The sequence below is a fragment of the Strix aluco genome, chromosome 6, assembly GCF_031877795.1.
Source record: "Strix aluco isolate bStrAlu1 chromosome 6, bStrAlu1.hap1, whole genome shotgun sequence".
In the NCBI taxonomy this organism is placed as follows: Eukaryota; Metazoa; Chordata; class Aves; order Strigiformes; family Strigidae; genus Strix; species Strix aluco.
In genome coordinates, this window is record NC_133936.1 from 830,017 (window position 1) to 848,729 (window position 18,713).

General features: G+C 41.6%; 1 protein-coding gene across 1 annotated transcript in view; it reads left to right on the forward strand.

Moving 5' to 3' along the window:
• CCDC148 (coiled-coil domain containing 148) overlaps window positions 1-18,713 on the forward strand; it is a 77,237-nt gene that overhangs the window by 31,589 nt on the left and 26,935 nt on the right. Inside the window, exons 9-10 of the mRNA XM_074828217.1 lie at window positions 5,814-5,952; window positions 8,037-8,243. Coding sequence (XP_074684318.1) covers window positions 5,814-5,952; window positions 8,037-8,243 — 346 coding nt within the window. The remainder of the gene's footprint in view (window positions 1-5,813; window positions 5,953-8,036; window positions 8,244-18,713) is intronic.

Sequence of the window (18,713 nt, forward strand, 5' to 3'; positions counted from 1 at the left end):
GTCCTTTTTTGTTTGCCTTCTGGTCTCCAAATCTCGCTCATTTATGATTCTATGATTCTATCCGCAACAACGTTAAAAATGTGTTTTCAATAAAAAAAGCAAGGCTTTGTTCTTGTAGAATTGCTTACTTCCCAGATCTGGGTTTTATAGAAGAGACAACACTTTTATCACTTCTTAGATTTATATTGGCTAATTTGCATGAAAGTGTTTTATGAGTTTGCAAAGATACAGCCTTGTGATTTAAGAATTCTATAATTCATCAAGACATCTTTGATCCAACTAACACAGATAATGCTGTCAAAAATTGAGTGACAGATTTTTGACCTTGGTACGTATCCACTGTACTCTACAGATTAATATAGCCTTAATGAAGCCTTTGCAATTACTGTCATTGCTCTGTACCCAAAGATACAAAACACTCTTCTGCAATACATTTTTTTTCTCATTTTTCTAATTTGAGAAGTTGCTCAGTAGAACAGTATGATTATATGATAAGTTAGTCACTTCATTGGAGAATTACTTCTCCGTTGTTCCTCCTCTCTCATCCTATGCTTGAATGTACAGTAGACAAACTGTAAGTTAATACTACTCTTCTGGTGGTACACATCTCATTGTTTAACTGTTCAGAGTGTCTGGAACAGAAAATTTAGAAAATGTGCATAGAATTTCCAAAGAAGAAAAATCAGAATAAGAGAATATTCTGGTCTGCTATATTCTTTGTGTGCTTTTCAGTCCTACTAGAATGCTCATTACAGTGTTTACTGCTTTTGGAAACTGAAGAAGAATTTGGTTTTTTTCAAGCATAATACAGAATTATAATGTTTTATAACCTAAATTCACTTCTTTTACTGCTGCTGAAATACAAATTTTTGTGTTTGGGAAATACCCCGTCCTGAGTTATCCCACAAACTGTAGACTTGGAACTGATGTGTGTGTTATAGCTGATGATTCTCTAAGCACTGTTACGTATTTCCCACAATTTCCAAGGATGTCTGAGTTATTTAAATCACCAAAGGATGAACGGAGTATCGCGTGTTCAGCACCGTATCCTCTGCAATATCCTTTCACGTGAATGGGATATTAGGACTAAGTCAAGTAAAATTAGTTCCTCCTTTCATGCCTATTGCTGGGGGGTTTCTGATACAACAGTTGGCAGTGACATAATTAATAGTGGGGGAGGTTCACAGCTCCCTCGGTGGTATCGTTGCAGTCCATGTGCTTGCAGATCCAACGAGACAGCAGTGTGCCTCGGGTGTACGCTGCTATTGCAAAGGGTCCGGGGGAGTTGCAGGGTGGAGAGGGTAGGGTGCCTTCCCTTCCAAGCTGCTGATATCCTTTAGGATGTGTAAAGCCAGGGATTAGTGCTGGGTAAATCCATTTCAAAGGACACAGCTGCCGCAGGGTTGGTGAATATAAGACTATTGCTGTGTTTCCGTTCTGAAACAGGATAAAGATTGTACTGTCTTTTAGCAGAATGGTACATACAAGAAAAGCAAGCACTACATTTAAAATGTGGGTCATGCATTCAGCCTTGTAAAAGTTTGTCAATATCTCGACACTGAAGAAGCCTGATACTAGCGTAAATATTAATGTCAAATGTGTTGGCACTTTTCAAACTCGTTTTAGATGAGATCTCCCTTTCTGGAATTTTACAAAAGTGTAAATGAAGTGACATATTGAATGCAATCAGGCAGGATATTTTGAAATTCTCCATGCCTTCAATGCTTACGAGCACACTGGGCTGGATCATGCTGCCTTTTTTTTTTTTTCTTTGGCTATTTGTCTCCGCACAGCTGACAAGATCTCAGCACAGCTGACAAGTTTTGGCACAGCTGACAAACCAAGGCATTGGCAGTCAGTTTGTCCCTACTTACAATAAACTACTTTTAGCTATAGCTACAGCTGATTGCTCCTGAGTATCTTCCACCAACTTTAATTTCTCCACCTTGAGTAGTGTAGAGATCTGTTGTGAGCTGGCCCTTGGAGGAACATGCAAGTCGGAGGGAACCTCAAGAGCTGTGTGAGGTGTTGGAGGCAGAAGCTGAGGCAGCAGCTGGTGCGTCTGCCCCTGTGCGCTGGAGGCAGAGGAGAGGGACCACAGAATCTGTGCTCTTCCCTGCTCTCAAGTTCAGGGTGTAATGTTTCCTGGCCCAAATGTATCTTACTCTGCCTTACTCTTCTTGTAGACAGAAGACCTGTATTTGTTCACAAACCTGTGTGATCCGAAATATATAAGGTGGATTGTTCCAAAAGAGAATGTCAGCTCTTAGAGCTGTCTCATTACTAAAATAACATACTCAAATGGCAGCATACCAAGGTGTATCAGGACTTGCAGAAGAGGATTAGTGATTTCTTTCAGAAATTACAAGAGGTAGTTCAAAATCCAACCCGTAAGCTGGAGAACACTCTCTTAGGATGGCTGGTACTCCCTCAGAGTAAAGGCTAGCAGGGTTTTATGGTGGTTCTTCTAAGAAACAAATAAATAAAATATTAGGGCTGGAAAGGCAAGAATGCTAGGTGTTACCTTAAGAAAAAAAAATTTTGTACTCAGTTTTTCTACATCAGTAGAAACAGTGGAAGTGGAAGAGATTTAAATCATAACAAAGAATAATTAATTTGTTCATTAAAATTATTCTTCAGAAATCCTATACCTCAGAATATCAAATTATGACACAGAAATTCTAAAATTAATAAATGAACTGATTTCATAGAAAAGCTCCCTCTAGAGAGAAGGGAGGAGTTTCAAAAGTTAATTTCTGAGGAGCAGTTGCAAGACATTTTTCTTAGCGGCAGTAGATGTTGCAGAAGTAGCACATCTCCCCAGTACCCTTCTGTGCCAAAGCTCAGGGACTCTTGTCTTTGGAGAACTGGTCTGCTGATCAAGACCTGCAGCTTGAAGGTGATAAGATACTACTGCAGCTGTTCTCTCTTTGAAGGATTCCTTAGCCCCATTTCACTTTCTGGGGCACTATTTCTTCTTTATACTTAGTGTATGAAAAAGACCCCACCTCAGACATCCGTACTCATTGTCTGGCATGGGAGATGTAAGCAATCACCTATAAAGAAACACTTCCCTTGCTGTTCTGCATTTGCTCGGTAGCTGCAAATAAACTTTTTCCAGGAGCTAGAGCTTTTCTCTCCCCCGTTTCAAAGCCACCCCCATCTCTTTTCATGATGGCTGGATTTAATAGCAAACAGCTGGGTCCTAGAAATAGTTTGCCAAATATTTCATGCAGTTAATAAGAAGAGAAAAGGAAATAGGTGAAAAGTATGAATAATGTATGTTTATCTCATGTAAGCTGGTGGAGGGGAAACTGTCTTCTTCCACAACTTTATTAATTTTCGCCCACTAATGAGTCTCCAAATTGTGATTCTGCCTATAGTATTGCTAGTCCTAAACCTGTATCTGCACTGTGGTGGGGAGCTTTGCTGCTTGAGCTTGTGCTGCTGTACTGCAACACGTCCCCACAGCACGAGTGTTCGAGGCCCCGTGTGAACGGGAGGTGAGTGGGCTCGAGGAAGGGCAGGGCTTGCTGACACGTTCCGTGCCCCGCTGCTGCCCTGGGAGTGCCGCCGGCCAGCTGGGTCGTTGGCATGCTTTTCGTGAGAAGTTGGGTTGCTGTTGGATTCTTGTTTTTATTGGCTACGTTTTGTGAATTATTCTAGAGCTGTCAACAAATGCAGGTTGTGAACCTTTCTCTTGTGCGGAAAAGCAAAGACTAAAGTGTCAGTGTATGTTCTTTGCCCTGTGACATGATACTGCTACCTGTGGACACTTTAGTCTTTTTAAAGTTAATTTTCTGCGTGTCGCTTTCATTTTACTCTGTTGATAGATAGATAAGCTACTCAAAAGCACTGCCACAGTGTGCCAGCTAAGAGTTAGTGAGTGCTTCATTTTTTCCTGCAAAAACCATTTTGTGACCGGAATCTCTCTGTATGCAATACAAACATCATTACTGCAGAGCTTGCTGTTCTGATGTGTTTGTAGCACTAATGGCCATGATAATGTTAGTGGGCCTTACTGAAGGAGGGGGGATGTGATTTCTCCTTACCTGGCCATCTTCATTGTGATCCTGTCTGCATAAAAGGCAAAGTAACTTTTAACATTGATTCAAATAAAAACAAAATGCAGAAAAGGTAGAGTGCAACAAACAAGGTGCTGATTACTAGGGAATAGTAATTTTAATGTTTTCTCATATTTGGTTACCATTGAGTTGCCACCATTCTGATCCAGGAATAACGATTCTGTGTTGAAAATGTTATAGTAAGCTAAGAATCATTTTTGTTTCATGAAAGTCAGAGGATGAAGAATTGAAGTGGATAGGAAAGAACCTCTGATCACTAGCTGTCTCCAGAAAGATGGGTGAAGGTTAAATCTCTCTTAAGACCATAAGGGTAAGAATAAAGCCCATTATTCTGCCTGAAGAAAACTGTAAAATAAATGCCTTTAGGTAGGGGAAAGTAAGTGAACCTCTGTCCAAATCTGTGCCAGCTTTGCAGCAAAGCATGCAACAGCAGGTGGTGGAGAGGGAAAAAGGTGAAATGGATGTGATCAAGGGATTGGGTTCGCCTGCCTGACAGGATATTGCTGTCAAAACAGTTTGTTGAAAGGGGATATTGTGTCTTTGCGTTCTTGAGATATGTCTGTAGGTGAGGCTTTCCATTTCTTCAAACTAACAGGTCTAGGGATATTTTCTTGTTTCCTCCTTTGGTCCCAGAATATTGTACAATGGTGGTAATGCACTGCGGCTTTACTGTACAATGTTTTTGAAAGGAAAGTTGTGGATTACATAGATTTATTTTTTTTAATACTTGTGTTCACTGTGCTCTCTTTAGAGATAATGCTAGATCTTATCATAAAATCTAGTTTAATATTAATTGCATATGAGCATCTCACAAAATTCCTCTTTTTTAAATAGCTGGTATTTCTGCCTGCGTAAGGATAAAGTTGTGCTAACATCTTACTGAATGCAGTGCTGTTAAATACCAGGATGCCACTGCTGGCTCAGGAGGTTGGAGAGCTGCAAACAGCTGGGGGCTGCAGGAATTTGGTGGGGGGTAGAGTCATGTGATTGCTGCCTTTTAATTTTCCCTGGGCTTTTAGTCACTTCTGAAAACAGGTCAGTGGGATGGAGAGACCTTTTGGTGGTACTCTGCTGCAGCATGTACACTAATGCTGACAATAAAAGCCTGATGTTAATCCCTTCAAGGCCAAGAGTGCAGGTTGATGGTAAAAGCTAATCTACGAAATCTAAACCTGTGGTACTCTGCTGTAGTTTTGTTACTTCTTGCTACTCTAGTTTTCTGAAATAAATGGATGCATACTGATTACTGCGCCTCCTGTTTTAAAAAATTGTGAATCTTAGGCCTTGCTGGTGAGTTTATGGCTGTCAGAAGTTTACTTTTAAGCTAGTTCTGCATTTAGCTACATACAGGTGTTATCACTTCATGCATTTCATTTTCATCATTTATTTAGTCATCGTCCTTTTTCACATTGTATTTTCTGTGTGGTGTGACCACTAATGTAACATATTTGAGAAAAACAATATCATTCCCCAGTAAAAAGCCAGGAAAGCGAAGGAACGACTCACTCGAATGATGGCACAATAAATGGTCACATTAGAAAAGCAATAGAGGTTTGCTTTGTTTCATTAAAGTAAATCTAAATTTCTCAGCTCTGATCCAACATAGAGTTTACAAGTTCAGGATTGTGAGCCCACAGAAAGGTTAGGTCTTTAAAAATAAACTAGAACCAAACTCCTCCTCTTCAGGTATTAAGTTATACTGGGGCTGACTCTCTTGCATTTCTGTAGGAACATTGAATGGAAGGAAGAAGATCAGTGGGTTTTTCAGACTGTTACCAGTCAGTATCCAAGGGATCTTCAGAGGAGGAGGACTTTGTACCTCGACATGCTGCAGAGATACCTTCCTCACAAGTCCAGGCGTGATCTGGTCAGTGGTGTTTTAAACATTACATCAGTTCTATAAATTCTTACATAAATCCTGTAGTGAACATTTGTATTAAAGAATGTTTATAGAAGTTTTTTTATTTAAAAAATTCTTAATTATAAATTTTATTCTGCACAGTGAAGAAGGGATGTCCCTGTCTTCAAAATGCATGAACTTGAAAACCTGCTACTTCCTCACAATAAGCACTGTGGAGATTTTATAGTTCCACATACTCTTACAGCCAAATTCACAGAATGAGTTTGTTAGCATTGGTTTTGCTGTACAGTTTCACAGTTATATCATGCTATTCTGCTTCTCTTCGTATTTTTATTTTTTATGAGGATGGATAGCATTGTCGCACTGTCTAGGAATAGTTATTTTAATTGGTCTGTGGCACATACATAGCAGGAAGAGTGGAAAGTTATCTCCCGCTCTCAGGGAGAGGCTATTTTTACATGCGTAATGCCTTTCAAATTGATTGCTGATTCCTTTTACGCTCTACAGTGAATAAGCGCATAGCAGCTAATAGAGAAACCCATTTCAAGGCCAGCACACTTTGCGATGTCATAAGTAAAGTAGGAGTCTTTTTTTATCTCTGTACGTATTTTTAGACCATCTATGTGCTTGTGTTTGAGGAGTGCCTAGTGCAAAGGAGTGACAGTGAAATGATACTGATAATTAGCATAGTTTCACCAAAAGTTCTTGTGGATTTCAGAACTTTTGCCTGTGAGAACTGGGCTAAATAATTACATGCTTTGTACAATGTAGGTATATTTTAAGCAGAGCCGTTATTAATGGGTATCCCTAATTCTTTGAAGGTTCGTTTTAGATTTAAAAATTCTGAATTTAAATATCATAATTGTGCATTGAATTGCCATCTCTTAGTGTGCATATTAGCGTGACAAATACACAAATGCTAAAACAGCACTAAGAATATATTCTTCAAACGTTTGTGTCACATTAGAGTACTAAACTCGGAGCCTTCTCTGCCTCCTTCCCTCTGAGGGATGGATCAGTGGGCGAGCACTGCGTGGCTCATCAGAGAGGGCTGGGTGTAGAGCTGCGAACTTTCCACCCCATTTCTTGCTTCTGAGTGTCCCAGCTTCAGGGGCTTGCTGGCAAGGCTCACCTGGGTTTGTGGCAGCAGCCATGGCACTGTGAACCTCTGATGCAGTGGCCTACGTGCATTTGGCCAAAGAGAAGCTCCAGAGGTTTTGGTGCCACTTCATCTTCCTCCAGCTACGAGGGGACAGCAATATCTGTGGGCTAGGCACCAGGCGAGTCAGCATCCCCCATCCCCTGCCAAAAGCCTGGAAATCAGCATCAGGAGTGGTCCCCTTGACACCTGTGAGCAGACAGCCATCTCTAGAACCTCCTTCCTCCTTGTAACCTGTATTTTTGGGGATTTAAGACAGGTCCAAGACTCTACTGCCTCAGTGTGTGCAGCCTTACCTGTTACTGCTCTGTCAGAGGCTGCAAGCTCGAATGTCCTGGGGGATCTCACTGAACAGGGCCAAAGAAGGTGTGTTTAAGAGTAAACATTTTTGTTAGGTGGTGACATTGGTGGTGGCAGTATGCTGCCGGGCAAGCTAAAAATCCATGTCCAAACTTCCTGCTAGGAAAGAAAAAGTGAAGCTACTTCTGATCTGTAGTGTGTTTGTACAGTTGCTTTAGCTGTAGATCTTAATTTGCTACAAAGAGCCTCATCTTGCTGAAAGTGCTCGATATCTCTGAAGATGTATTGAAGGGACCTGCTTGCATTTTGGGTACTTCAGGGCAGGAAGGAACTGTTGCATTTGATTTATTCACATTGCAGAAGCATAGCTCAGAACAGAGCCGTGGGGCAACAGGACGTTGAAGTGTCCTGTGGGTACCGGCCCTGGGGGAGGGCTGGCATGGTACCACCGCCTGCTGCCATGGGAGCCCGCAGCGTTCCTGGCACCTGACAGAATACTGCCGGGCCCTAAACTGTGAAATACTGGTGGTATAATAATTACATCAATTATATTCAAGGTTTGCAAAAATGTCTAGAATTATTTTATTAATGCATAGTTTTTAAACCTTTTTGAAATGCTTTACTTTTTTAGGTTGTTCATGAGGAAGCTTGGGATCGTTACCACTTCATTAGGAACCAGCGAAGAGTGTTGATATTAAATTGGGCCCAAGCTAAGAAAGCCTTTTTGCTTAAGGCAGTGATGACTGTTGCTGAAGCCTCTGCTGCTCATAAGGCAGAAGTAGTGTTGGCTAATACCAGACAGAAGCAGCAGGAGATCTGTGCTGATCTAAAAGCAAAGGTAGGTTCAGTTATAAATCTACCACATGCAAGTCTGGTTTTTACTGGTAAATTCAAAACAAAGTTACAGTGTTTAAGTGAAGAAAAACTAACTGAAGCTAGTTGTCATAATCCTGGTTTTACTGGCCTGATTGAATTGTTTGAGGCAGTTGGGGAAAAAAAGCAAACTGTAATCTGTTGACAGCAATCAGGATGGTTGTGAAGCTCGCCTTGCAAATGGCTTTGCAGATGCTCTGTTTCATTACCAGTAAGGATTCTTGTTAGTGCTACAACCAGCTCTTGAACTTTGTCGTTTCTTGATTAAGAATTTGATTACCTAGCACACTTTAGACCTTACTATGAGTTTCATACTGTGGTTATAATCTCTGTAGAAACGGCAGTCACATTTATTTTGATGGATTTTGAGCACCTTTTGAAGAGTTTGAACTGTATTTCAGTGCTGGAAGAACAAGATTTGTTCTGTAGTTTATAATATGAGAGACTGTAAGCAAGCTACAGGAGTAAAAGTTTGGCACCAAATTCTTTGGGTTCCTTTGTAACACTGGCAAATCACAAAAGTGTGTCCCTCAGCAAAGTGGAATTGATATCTCTGCTGTCTGAGACTCAGTTCATAATTGCTTTTAGCACTAGAATCCCCAGAAGTGCAAGCAAAATGTTCCATTCATTATCACTACCACCAGATTTTTAGATTAATGCCAGTCTGTTTTCAGAGAAACAATGAATCGTAGAATCCCTGACTGGTTTGGGTGGGAAGGGACCTCAAAGCCCATCCAGTGCCACACCCCTGCCCTGGACAGGGACACCTTCCACTAGGTTGCCCAAAGCCCCGTCCAACCTGGCCTTGAACCCTTCCAGGGAGGGGGCAACCACAGCTTCTCTGGGCAACCTGTGCCAGGGCCTCACCACCCTCACAGGGAAGAATTTCTTCCTTAGCTCTCATCTAAATCTCCCCTCTTTCAGTTTAAAACCGTTACCCCTTGTCCTTTCCCTGCCCCCCTGATCAAGAGTCCCTCCCCCCTTTCCTGTAGCCCCTTTCAGTCCTGGGAGGCCGCTCTAAGGTCTCCCCAGAGCCTTCTCTTCTCCAGCTGAACCCCTCAACTCTCTCAGCCTGTCCTCACAGGGGGGTGCTCCAGCCCCCCGAGCATCTTTGTGGCCTCCTCTGGCCCCGCTCGAGCAGGTCCTGTATTCCTTCCCTTCTGTGTATTTTTAAGAATGCTTTCTAAGACCTCAAAAAATGGATCTCGTAACTTGTTTGCCCTTGTTATGGAGGTTTCACAGTATTCTGAAAGGTGATTTACTGTGTTAAGAGGTGAAAAAAGATAATAACACCTGGGGTTTTTTTGGTAAGAGAGTAGAATAAAATGGGAGAAGCCCGGACACAAGAAAAAAGTGTTATGATGTTGCTGCCTAATGCATTTGTAAAGGGAACTACATTTCTGGGCATGACAGATATATTAAGATTTGTTTAATCTTCTCTCTGAATTTCCACTTGCACAGAACACCTGAAAGCATACATGGTGTATTATTTTCACTTTACCAACATTACCTCTGTTGAACCCTTACTTTTCAGCGAAATACTAAACGCTTGCTTTTGGTTTTCTGTAAGTAGAAAAACACAGTAAAACCTGTACTGTGATGAAGATTTTTGATGTTGGTGCTAGTTTTTCACTATAGTAATAATACCAAAAGTCTTCTGTCTCCTGTTCCTGGAGCTATCAGTCATAGGAGGATTTGATTCTAAACACTTTAAAAGGGTTAGAAACTGTCTGGGCTTCCTGCAGTGGGGAGTATGGGAGTACCCCATTTTAACTGCTGTGGAGGCTTCCCTGGAGCCAGGTGGAGTAAGGAGTGGTTCTCCAGAGTTGGGGGGGGTGGTTTTTTTTTTCACTTAGGCCTCCCTTTCTGGAATTGCTGTGTCTCTCTTCTCTGCACAGTTAGAGGTGGAAGGGCCATTTATTCCAAAACTGTGAATTTATGACTCAGTCTTTTTTTTTTTTTTTTCTTTTTTCTTACTTTTTGTGGGGAGGAAAAAACCACCAAGCAAGTGTTGGGAGTACTTATGTTGCCTCCATGTAGCTTAAGAATCTCACTAATACATTGAACGTTGTCTGAAAGTTTTTTGGGTTCTGACCTCCCGTTTCCAGCAACGTGGAACTGTTTGAAACTTAAACCTATTAGGCCTGCACTTTTCAGGGGTTGCTTTCAAAGGTGGCTTTGTTAAATTGTTGAATGTTTGAACAAAACCGATTCACCTGTTTCCCAGAAAAAAGGAATGAAAAAGGTACCTTTTTTTTCATTAAAGAAGGATATATCATTGTGACCTTGTTTTGATCAGCTCTGCAGCTGAAAGGACTAGAGGACGGAAGTTGAAATTGGGCAAGGAGCTAGCTGTTTTTCAAAGAAATTATTCTGAATGTATCCATGGTTTTTGTTTGGATTTGATGGGTATATGCATTTGAAAACTCATACTTTACCCAGTTATAGTTCATTTTACAGACTTGTCTTTCTACACATCTGAAGTGTGCAGCTGCTGAATGCCGTGCCGTGGGCAGTGGCTGCGGGTAGAAAGGGGATCTCAGCCTAGGGACTTAGCTCACGCTGGTAAAACCCAGCTTGGCCAGGGCCCGGAAGATGGGGTGAAAAGTGAACCTGTCTCTAAGTGTGTGAGTGTAGAGCTGGAAATTGGGGATTAGGGCTATTCAACCACTTTTTCTTTTTGGCCATTAATTGACTTAATTTTTTGCATTTCAGTAAGTTTAGCACCAGCAGGTTTCAGAGAAAGTCATAGCATTTCTGTGCCGATTTACATCAGCTGCAAACTGAAGTTGACACACACACACTGTAAGCTATGTAAGCAGTTCTAGAAATGCAAAGGGTCGCTAGATCCATTTTGCAGACCAAATATGCAGAAACACATTAAAATCAAAATGGATTGTTTAAGCAGCTGTTAATGGTAGAGTGGGAGAAGATGAGAGCTGAATATGACACCTTTCATTTAACTTCCAGTCAGTAAACCGTTTAGCCTGTTTTACTTGGTTTAAAAGGGATATCTGTCTGTATTCTATGCTTCTTTGAGTTTGTGGGGTTTTTCAAAAGAGTTTTTCTTTGTGTGTGAAAATCAGTTTGTTCCTAATTGTAGTACAGATTGAGCAATGAAAAAGAGAAAGAAGATATTCATATGTGACAGGCTATGCATTTTTTTATTACTACAATAACCACATGATATCACCTACCTTTTCTGTAGTTCTTTTCGTCTCTCAACAGCAAATCAAAGGCACAGCAAACAGACTAAAGAATACATTATTTACAGCTGTTTAAATGCACTAGAAGCAACTATGCCATCAGTGAGACTCTAGGCCTTGTGACTGATAAGAGATGATAACAAAAAGTAAAGCAGCAGAGAAGTTAATGTTTATAGCAGTTTTTACTTGAGGAAAGGACTGTCAATTCTTGTTCCATGTCACAGAAGATGTCCTTAACAGAATTCAGTCTCTAAGGAGGACTTTTGAAACAACTCAAGAAGCTCAGGTGAAATAAATCATGAGGGCCATATGGTAGTCATCTGAATGAAATAAAGTGTGAAATGCATAATACTAGTGAGGATATATTGTACATCCTTAAAGAGGAAAAGTTTCTGGTACATATCTTTAACCCCTGTTTGCTGTGGGGAAAAAACCAAAACCATGTGGGGGGTTACACTTTCAAAGAGTGATCAGGAATCACTCATATTTGATATGCATTATACTGTGTGGATTTAACCACTCTCGGGGTTCTGTAGTAGATGCTGTGTAAAAAAAATTCTCTTTCTAAACAACATAGAGAAGCAAATTCTTCTGTTGTCACAAAGTAGTTAAGTAATGAAGTGAGAGCACAACCTTTTCAGAGGGTTAGTAGGGTGCTGCTTCACGGTTGGGGTTTGAAGGATTGAAGTACTTGCTGTAATACATTTAGAAATTTGGTCAAGGTATCTGCATGCATTTTAAACATTATTTTTCTAATGAATTTATCTTAAAATATTTATAATCCAGTACTTTCCATCTTCATATAAAACAATTTTAAAAGGATGCTCAAGGGAAGACCTACAACAGTAGACAAAAGGACAGTTGAATCCCCTGCATGTGAAGCATAGGGTGGGCTTTTCCTTCCTTAGCATAAAGCTATGTGCCTGCCTGCCCTTAAATCTTGTCTCTTTTTATGTTCCAGGATTAATCCCCACTCCAGTGCTAAAATCTCTTGCAACACATTGTGAATTTTTGGAGAGCAACTCTTGCACTCCTTATCCTGGCAGAAACTAAGATAAATTAATTTCAAAAGGAAAAGAGTTAGGTGGAGTTAACTGGAATATTGGAAATCATATAAAGCATGTTGCAGGTTGCCTTCCTTCTCTCTTCCTGTATAATGAGAAGAAAGGAAGTGTCAGTAAACTCGGGGAAAAAAGTTGCATCTCCCTATTCAGCACATAGTCAAGTCCCTGATTTGAATTATTTGGCTGCCATAGGAGATCAACATTGAAATATTACAACTGAATGTTAAAAAAAGAAAGTAAGCCTGGATAGGTATCAAATGTAGTATTTTGAATATGATCTGATCATTTTGCAGGAAACTTTCAAAAATAAATATTTAAATAGTGTGATATTTAAAAGAAGAGTTGTCTTTTTCAAGGCATTGTCTATTGAGCACTGAGGTGGCCCGTTTGTTTGTTGGATATGAGAAATATGAGGAAGTTTTAATAACCTAAATTTTAAATGCAGATACTTGTTCAGGAAGTATGTGGTGAACTCGAGTTGTAGGATGCTGTAGTATTTCTCTAAAGTGGATGTGAGCACATAACTAGGATTTTAAAATTCACCAAAGATGAGCCAAATCTGATTTAGTAGTATGTTTTTAATCCAGAGCTAGTAAATGTGGATGTGTTGGTTTGAGGTCAGCACAGCACTGATGAATTACATGGCTTTGGGGTCAGATGAAGCTCATACGCAGCGAGCTTGAAGCACATGCAGAGGTGGTCTCTGCGAATTTTCCTTGCTTTTCCTTTCACCCCTCCTTTTTCCCCCGTTTTCCTATACCACATGTGTTTTATCACATGATGTTATTTCTGAATCTATCAACCTCTTTATTGAAATCTTCTCACAGTGTATTACCTAATATTTTGTCTGAGGACATGGCAGATTTAAAGGGTTACCATCCCAAATGTTTTTTCTTACCTCCTGGTGCAGTTCACAGCAATTCGTTATGGTGATGCAACTGTTGGGCCACAAGAAAAGGCGGAAATGTTCTTATAACTTCACTCTTTTTCAATATATGCACACACCAGAAGTGGTTGATAAACCAATTTATGAGGTGTGTAAAAAGCAGACATTCTCTACGTTTTAAGCTACAAATGAAAAAATAATTGCGCTCTTGGTTAATTAAGAAAAAGTCATTAGCAAAATACAAAGATAAATAACCAGATGCTCATTATGTTAACTAGATCCAGGATCATATTTCAGAGGGGTTTAGTAAATACTGACTGAGAGAAGTGGAAGTCCAGGCTTTAGCTGTTGCCTATTTTGCAAGCCGTGTGTGCCGTGTGCTTTATAACCGTGGGTTGTCTCTCCTCCGGTGCCGCGGTTACGCTGTTAGCGGCACGTGGTGAGTGACTGCGTGCGCAATCGCGGGCCACTGCCAGCCATCAGCTCATCCTCCCTCCTGAGCTACAGCCCAGCCGTGGAGCAGGCCCTGCTCTGCGCCCGTTGCGTGGAAAGGGGGGCAGTTCCAGCGGCCTTCGTGGTTTGCTCCAGCGCGATAATGAGAATTTATGCTAGATGAGACAGCGTACGAATTTGAAAACGCTTGCTTCGTTATTTGGCTGTTAAGGGGTTTGGGAAGGACTCGAGCACCCGTGGCACCACACCCTCCGGTGCAGCTGATGAGGGGCGGGTTGTTGAACCGTGGTAACTCCATTACCTGTGCTTCTTTCTATTCTTCCAAGGACACTATCAAGCTGCATGCTTACCGTTAGCTCCTGGGCAAAAACTGCAGGGCTTCAGTAACAGGGGGCTGCAGGGCTACCCTGCTGGGAGGAGACCATGCACTGACTTGTCAGCTCCGAGATCCCTTTAAACAACTCATTGCACCCCAAAACTTCAACAGATTAGAGGAGACATAGTGCCTCAGCCTGAGATGTATCTCGCTCCTTCACCTGGCTGCTAGGTTTGTCAAAGCTTGTAGGATCTTAAGTATGTTTGAGACATACATTTATCTGTTTAAATTGTCCCCAAAATTACTTGAGGATGGATAGCTGGACAAGCAGACAGCTCCCGTTAATTTTTTTAGGAGAATTATCTTCCTTCTTCAGCTAGGAAAGTGGCACCTCAGGCGAGCAAAATAATTTGTATTAAAATTTTGCAAAAGTCGTAAAGGATCAAAGGAGCTCTTTGTACAGCTACAGAAGGAACTAGGAGAGATAGTGCTGTATATAAAAGGACAGCAATTTTAGCTAAGTAGATGTAAATAGAAATGCGGCTTACTTAAGGTTATGTGTGTGTGAATATTTAAGCCTACATAATAGTTAAACATGTTAATGAAACGTTGACACTCCCATTGTCAAGAACAGAAGGATGTTCTGAATAATGCTGGCAGAGAAGAGAGGGGAAATACAAGGACAAGCTGTGAAAGGAACTGGTTCATGTGCCGACTTGAGCAAAGATGAGGTGATGTGCTTTCAGCTCCAGGGAAGTAAAACTGGTCCTGTATTGGATCACAAGTTTTACAGGTACCAATCCTAGCCCTTGTGACTGAGTTTCCTAACTGAAAGTAATGTATCTTTTTACTCTTCAGGTTATGACTGAGGATTATGCTTAAAGGCTTTTCTATCATATCCCTTTTTCAAATTTAAACACTTTTATAGCTGAAGAAAATATCTACAGTTCTGTTAATGATCAAAACAGTGACTTTTAACAGCTTCCTGATTTTCAAATTAAAATTCTTCTGGAGGCGGATATTGATTTTTTTTTTTTTTTTTTTTAGTGTAACAAAATTAATTCTAGCACCAGTAGCCTTGCTTTTCTCTGTTATTTCTTGCAGACCTCTTAGAGATAGCCTGTGGAGCGCAAGCTGCTCAAGAACACCGGTCAAAAATCCACTAGGGATGTGAACTTTCAAAACGAGATTATCTTCCGAGATCAACAAACAAACTTGCAAGTGTATTATTTCTTAATTATTACACTGCCACGTGCTCTAATACTGGACTTCTCATAGGTCTGTGTGAGTCGGAAGCAGAGTACTGTTAGCTTGTACCATTTGCTGTTTTGTCATTCAAGACCCTGTGGAGTCTGGACGTGATTCCAGGTGCTGCTCAGAAGTTTTCAGGGTAGAAGAATCCCCAGGCTAGAGAAGGAGGAACAGGTTTTTAGAGTTGGAAGTTACTGGAGACTTCAGCCCACCATCTGTTAATTGCAACAGTTTATGTTGTTGATGTACCTGTTGACGCCATGAGTAACTTCACGGGTTAACTGTGTGCCTGCAGGAGGTGACTGTACAGGTAACACAGCCGAGTTCTTTGGGTCCTGTCCCTGGGGGAAGCAAGTGTCCTCCTCGCTGCTGGGCTGCGCCATGACTAGGGGGATGTTGGCTGCCCTCCAGCTTCTGTCACAGGGGTGGGTTTTTGAGTTGGGGAGTAGGTGTTGGCAGGGGGTTTGAGTTCTGGGTGTTTGGCGCGAAGCTGAGGGCCGGCAGCCTGAGGCGTTGTCTGGCAGAGCTCGGGGCAGCGTGTCTGGCCGGCGTGAGGCATCACCAGGCACGGGGGCTGCTGCCCCCCACAGCCTGCCCCCCACAGCCTGTCGACAGCAGCGGTCCCGGCGGAACAGTGGGGCTTGCAACTAGACCATCTTTATGGTCCCTTCCAACCCACCCTGTTCTGTGGTTTCTGCTTGACCGGGATGTTTCATGTGGAGCCCCCCTTGTAAATCTGAACTTCCTTCCACAGTACATGAGTAATCGACACTTTTGCTATTTTAAACTTCCATGTCAGTCCATAAGGTTACTGGCACACAAGAAAGGGAAAGCAGTAGGTATGATGCTTATAAAAAAGGACTTTCTGGGACTTCTTAAATTTAAAGTGTGATGGCTTTTTCACATTGTTTTGACAAACTCCCCTCTGCCCCATAATATTTTAGACTCCAGGGAACTGTTCTTAGTACACTTTTGAATTTTTTCCCTTCTATAAGCTCTTGTATTCACACCCTGAGGCACCCGTCTCATTATCTTTCCATTTAGGAACATAAGCATACGCTTTCTATTCTTATTTTATTTCCATGAATAACACTGTTAATATTTTATATTTCAATGTGTGGTGGGTTTGATTAGTGCAAGGGGTTTTTTTATTTTCAGTTGTCACAATTATACATCAGTAGCAGGTCTATACATCATCGTTTCCTTGGAGGTATCAGCTTTGTTGGGGCAAAATTTACCTGTGAATTTTGAAGTCCTGGCAAACAAGTCATTAACTGGCAGTCTAGAAATCCATGAGATGCCCCTTGCGCAAGCGTAAATCTGCTCTCCAGTACCTGTGCTGTGAGTTCTGCGTGTCTGAGAGCTGCTGAAACTACTGCACACTAGCACATATTACCAGCAGGTCCAGTGTTTTCTAAATTTCACACTTCTCATGTGTGCCCAAACCATCTACAAAGAGCGTATCCAGCCATTGCTTGCTGGGGGTGTGGGGCTGCTATGCAAACACTGCGGAGTCTGACGTGTTTGTATGAGACAAGCTGTAGCAATTCTGTCCTGGAAATGCAGATGTTTTACAACATGCATTCGTTTCCTTCTCCCTAGTCCCTAGCAGAAAGTCTTAGGGTTTGTAATGAGAAATTGTGGGTGAATGCAAGTAAGTTTGAAAACGCTTTCTTTTTTTAAATGAAATACACTACTTTTTAGTGGTTGTTGAATAGACATTTTTGTATAATTTGTGGCTTAAAAAAAAGTTTTACTTTTGTAACACAGGCTTCTATTGTCCTGTTCCATTTATAAAATATTTAAGTCTAAGGGATTTATTATCCCATTAACCCAAGTGGAATTTATGTCCTTAACTTCTATTAATGGTAATAGAAATTACCGTGGTGAATCCTTGTTCTTCTATGGGAGACTAGGTCTTTAATTTTTTATTTTCCTCTACATTCCCTTCCCCCTTTCCTTAAAAATCTTTCCTTTTTTCCACCTTAGAATGGAAGGGAGTTGCTCAGGCAAGAGCCATAGATCAGCAGGCACTACTTTATCTGAAGTATTAACGACTGAGCTGTATTGCAAGCGAAGAGGCTGTACTGCTGGTAATGAAAGTCACCTTTTAATGAGTTTTCCATGTTAATCTTCTAGTGATCTCAGCTGGACTGTGCTCTTTGCCAGTAGTAGATAAAAAGTAATGACCTTCTCTTGTGTGGGGAAATAAGAAGTTTGGCAAATTTATTAAATCATTTTCATCGATTGGATGATGTGTCCATTAGGAACTGAACTGAGAAGAATATTCTTGCTGAAGACCTGATGTTACAATCCTGTAATTCCTTTCACTTAATCACCTTTTACATCTGTTTTGATTAATTCTGTTTTTCAGGACGCACTAGAAATGTATAGTTCTAAAACGGCCTTTTCTCTGTAAACAGAATTCTTTAGGTCACCAGCTTGTTCTGAGGCTGCAGTCCTTATCTTAAAAACATGAAGGAAAAATGTCATGGTTGATGTGGTTTGAATCCAAACTTGCAATTAAGAGGCATTTTTCCCCCACCTCCCTGTGCCTTGTGGCTCCCTCTGGAGCAGTGAAGTGGTATCTGACCTACCGTAGCTGGGCCAGCTCTCAGTTCCACGCCCAGCGAGAAGCAGGGCAGAAACCCTGGGCAGAGGGGACGGCGATGGGCCATGAGGTTGGGAAGGAGGGTAGGAAAGGAGAGGAGCTAGTCCTGGCAGCAGAAGGAGATCAGCCTGGTTCCCTGAGCTGCAGACATTCCTCGCTGTGCTTTCGGTGTCTGGGTTCCAAGCTGCCTCTTCCTCTGGAGCTGCCCGTGAGCACAGTGCACAGAGCTGTCGGAAAGCCTCGGGTGACCTCGAGGGCTCTGGCCGGAACGATCCTGCAGAGGGGAACGGGTGCGGGTTCCCGTGCGAGGCGGCACTCATCCTTTCCAGAGCTTATTTCATGGTTCTGAATGACTACTCAGGCTCTATCTGGACAAGCCCAGAAAGCTGCTGAGCTTCTGCTCTGTTTTCCTTAAAGCCTGGTGTGGAGCTTTTACCACACAACAGGAATTTTATTGCAACCTATACGATTTTTGGCACAGCTGATGTGCACAATATAACAGTGAGCTCGGGTACTCTGTGCTATCCCAACTATGAAACACGAAATACCACTTCATGGCTATTACTTGTTGGGATTTTCTGCCCGCTTTGCAGAGCGACCAGTGAGAACTGTGGCACAGATATATGCAGATGCATTCCGTGATTCCTT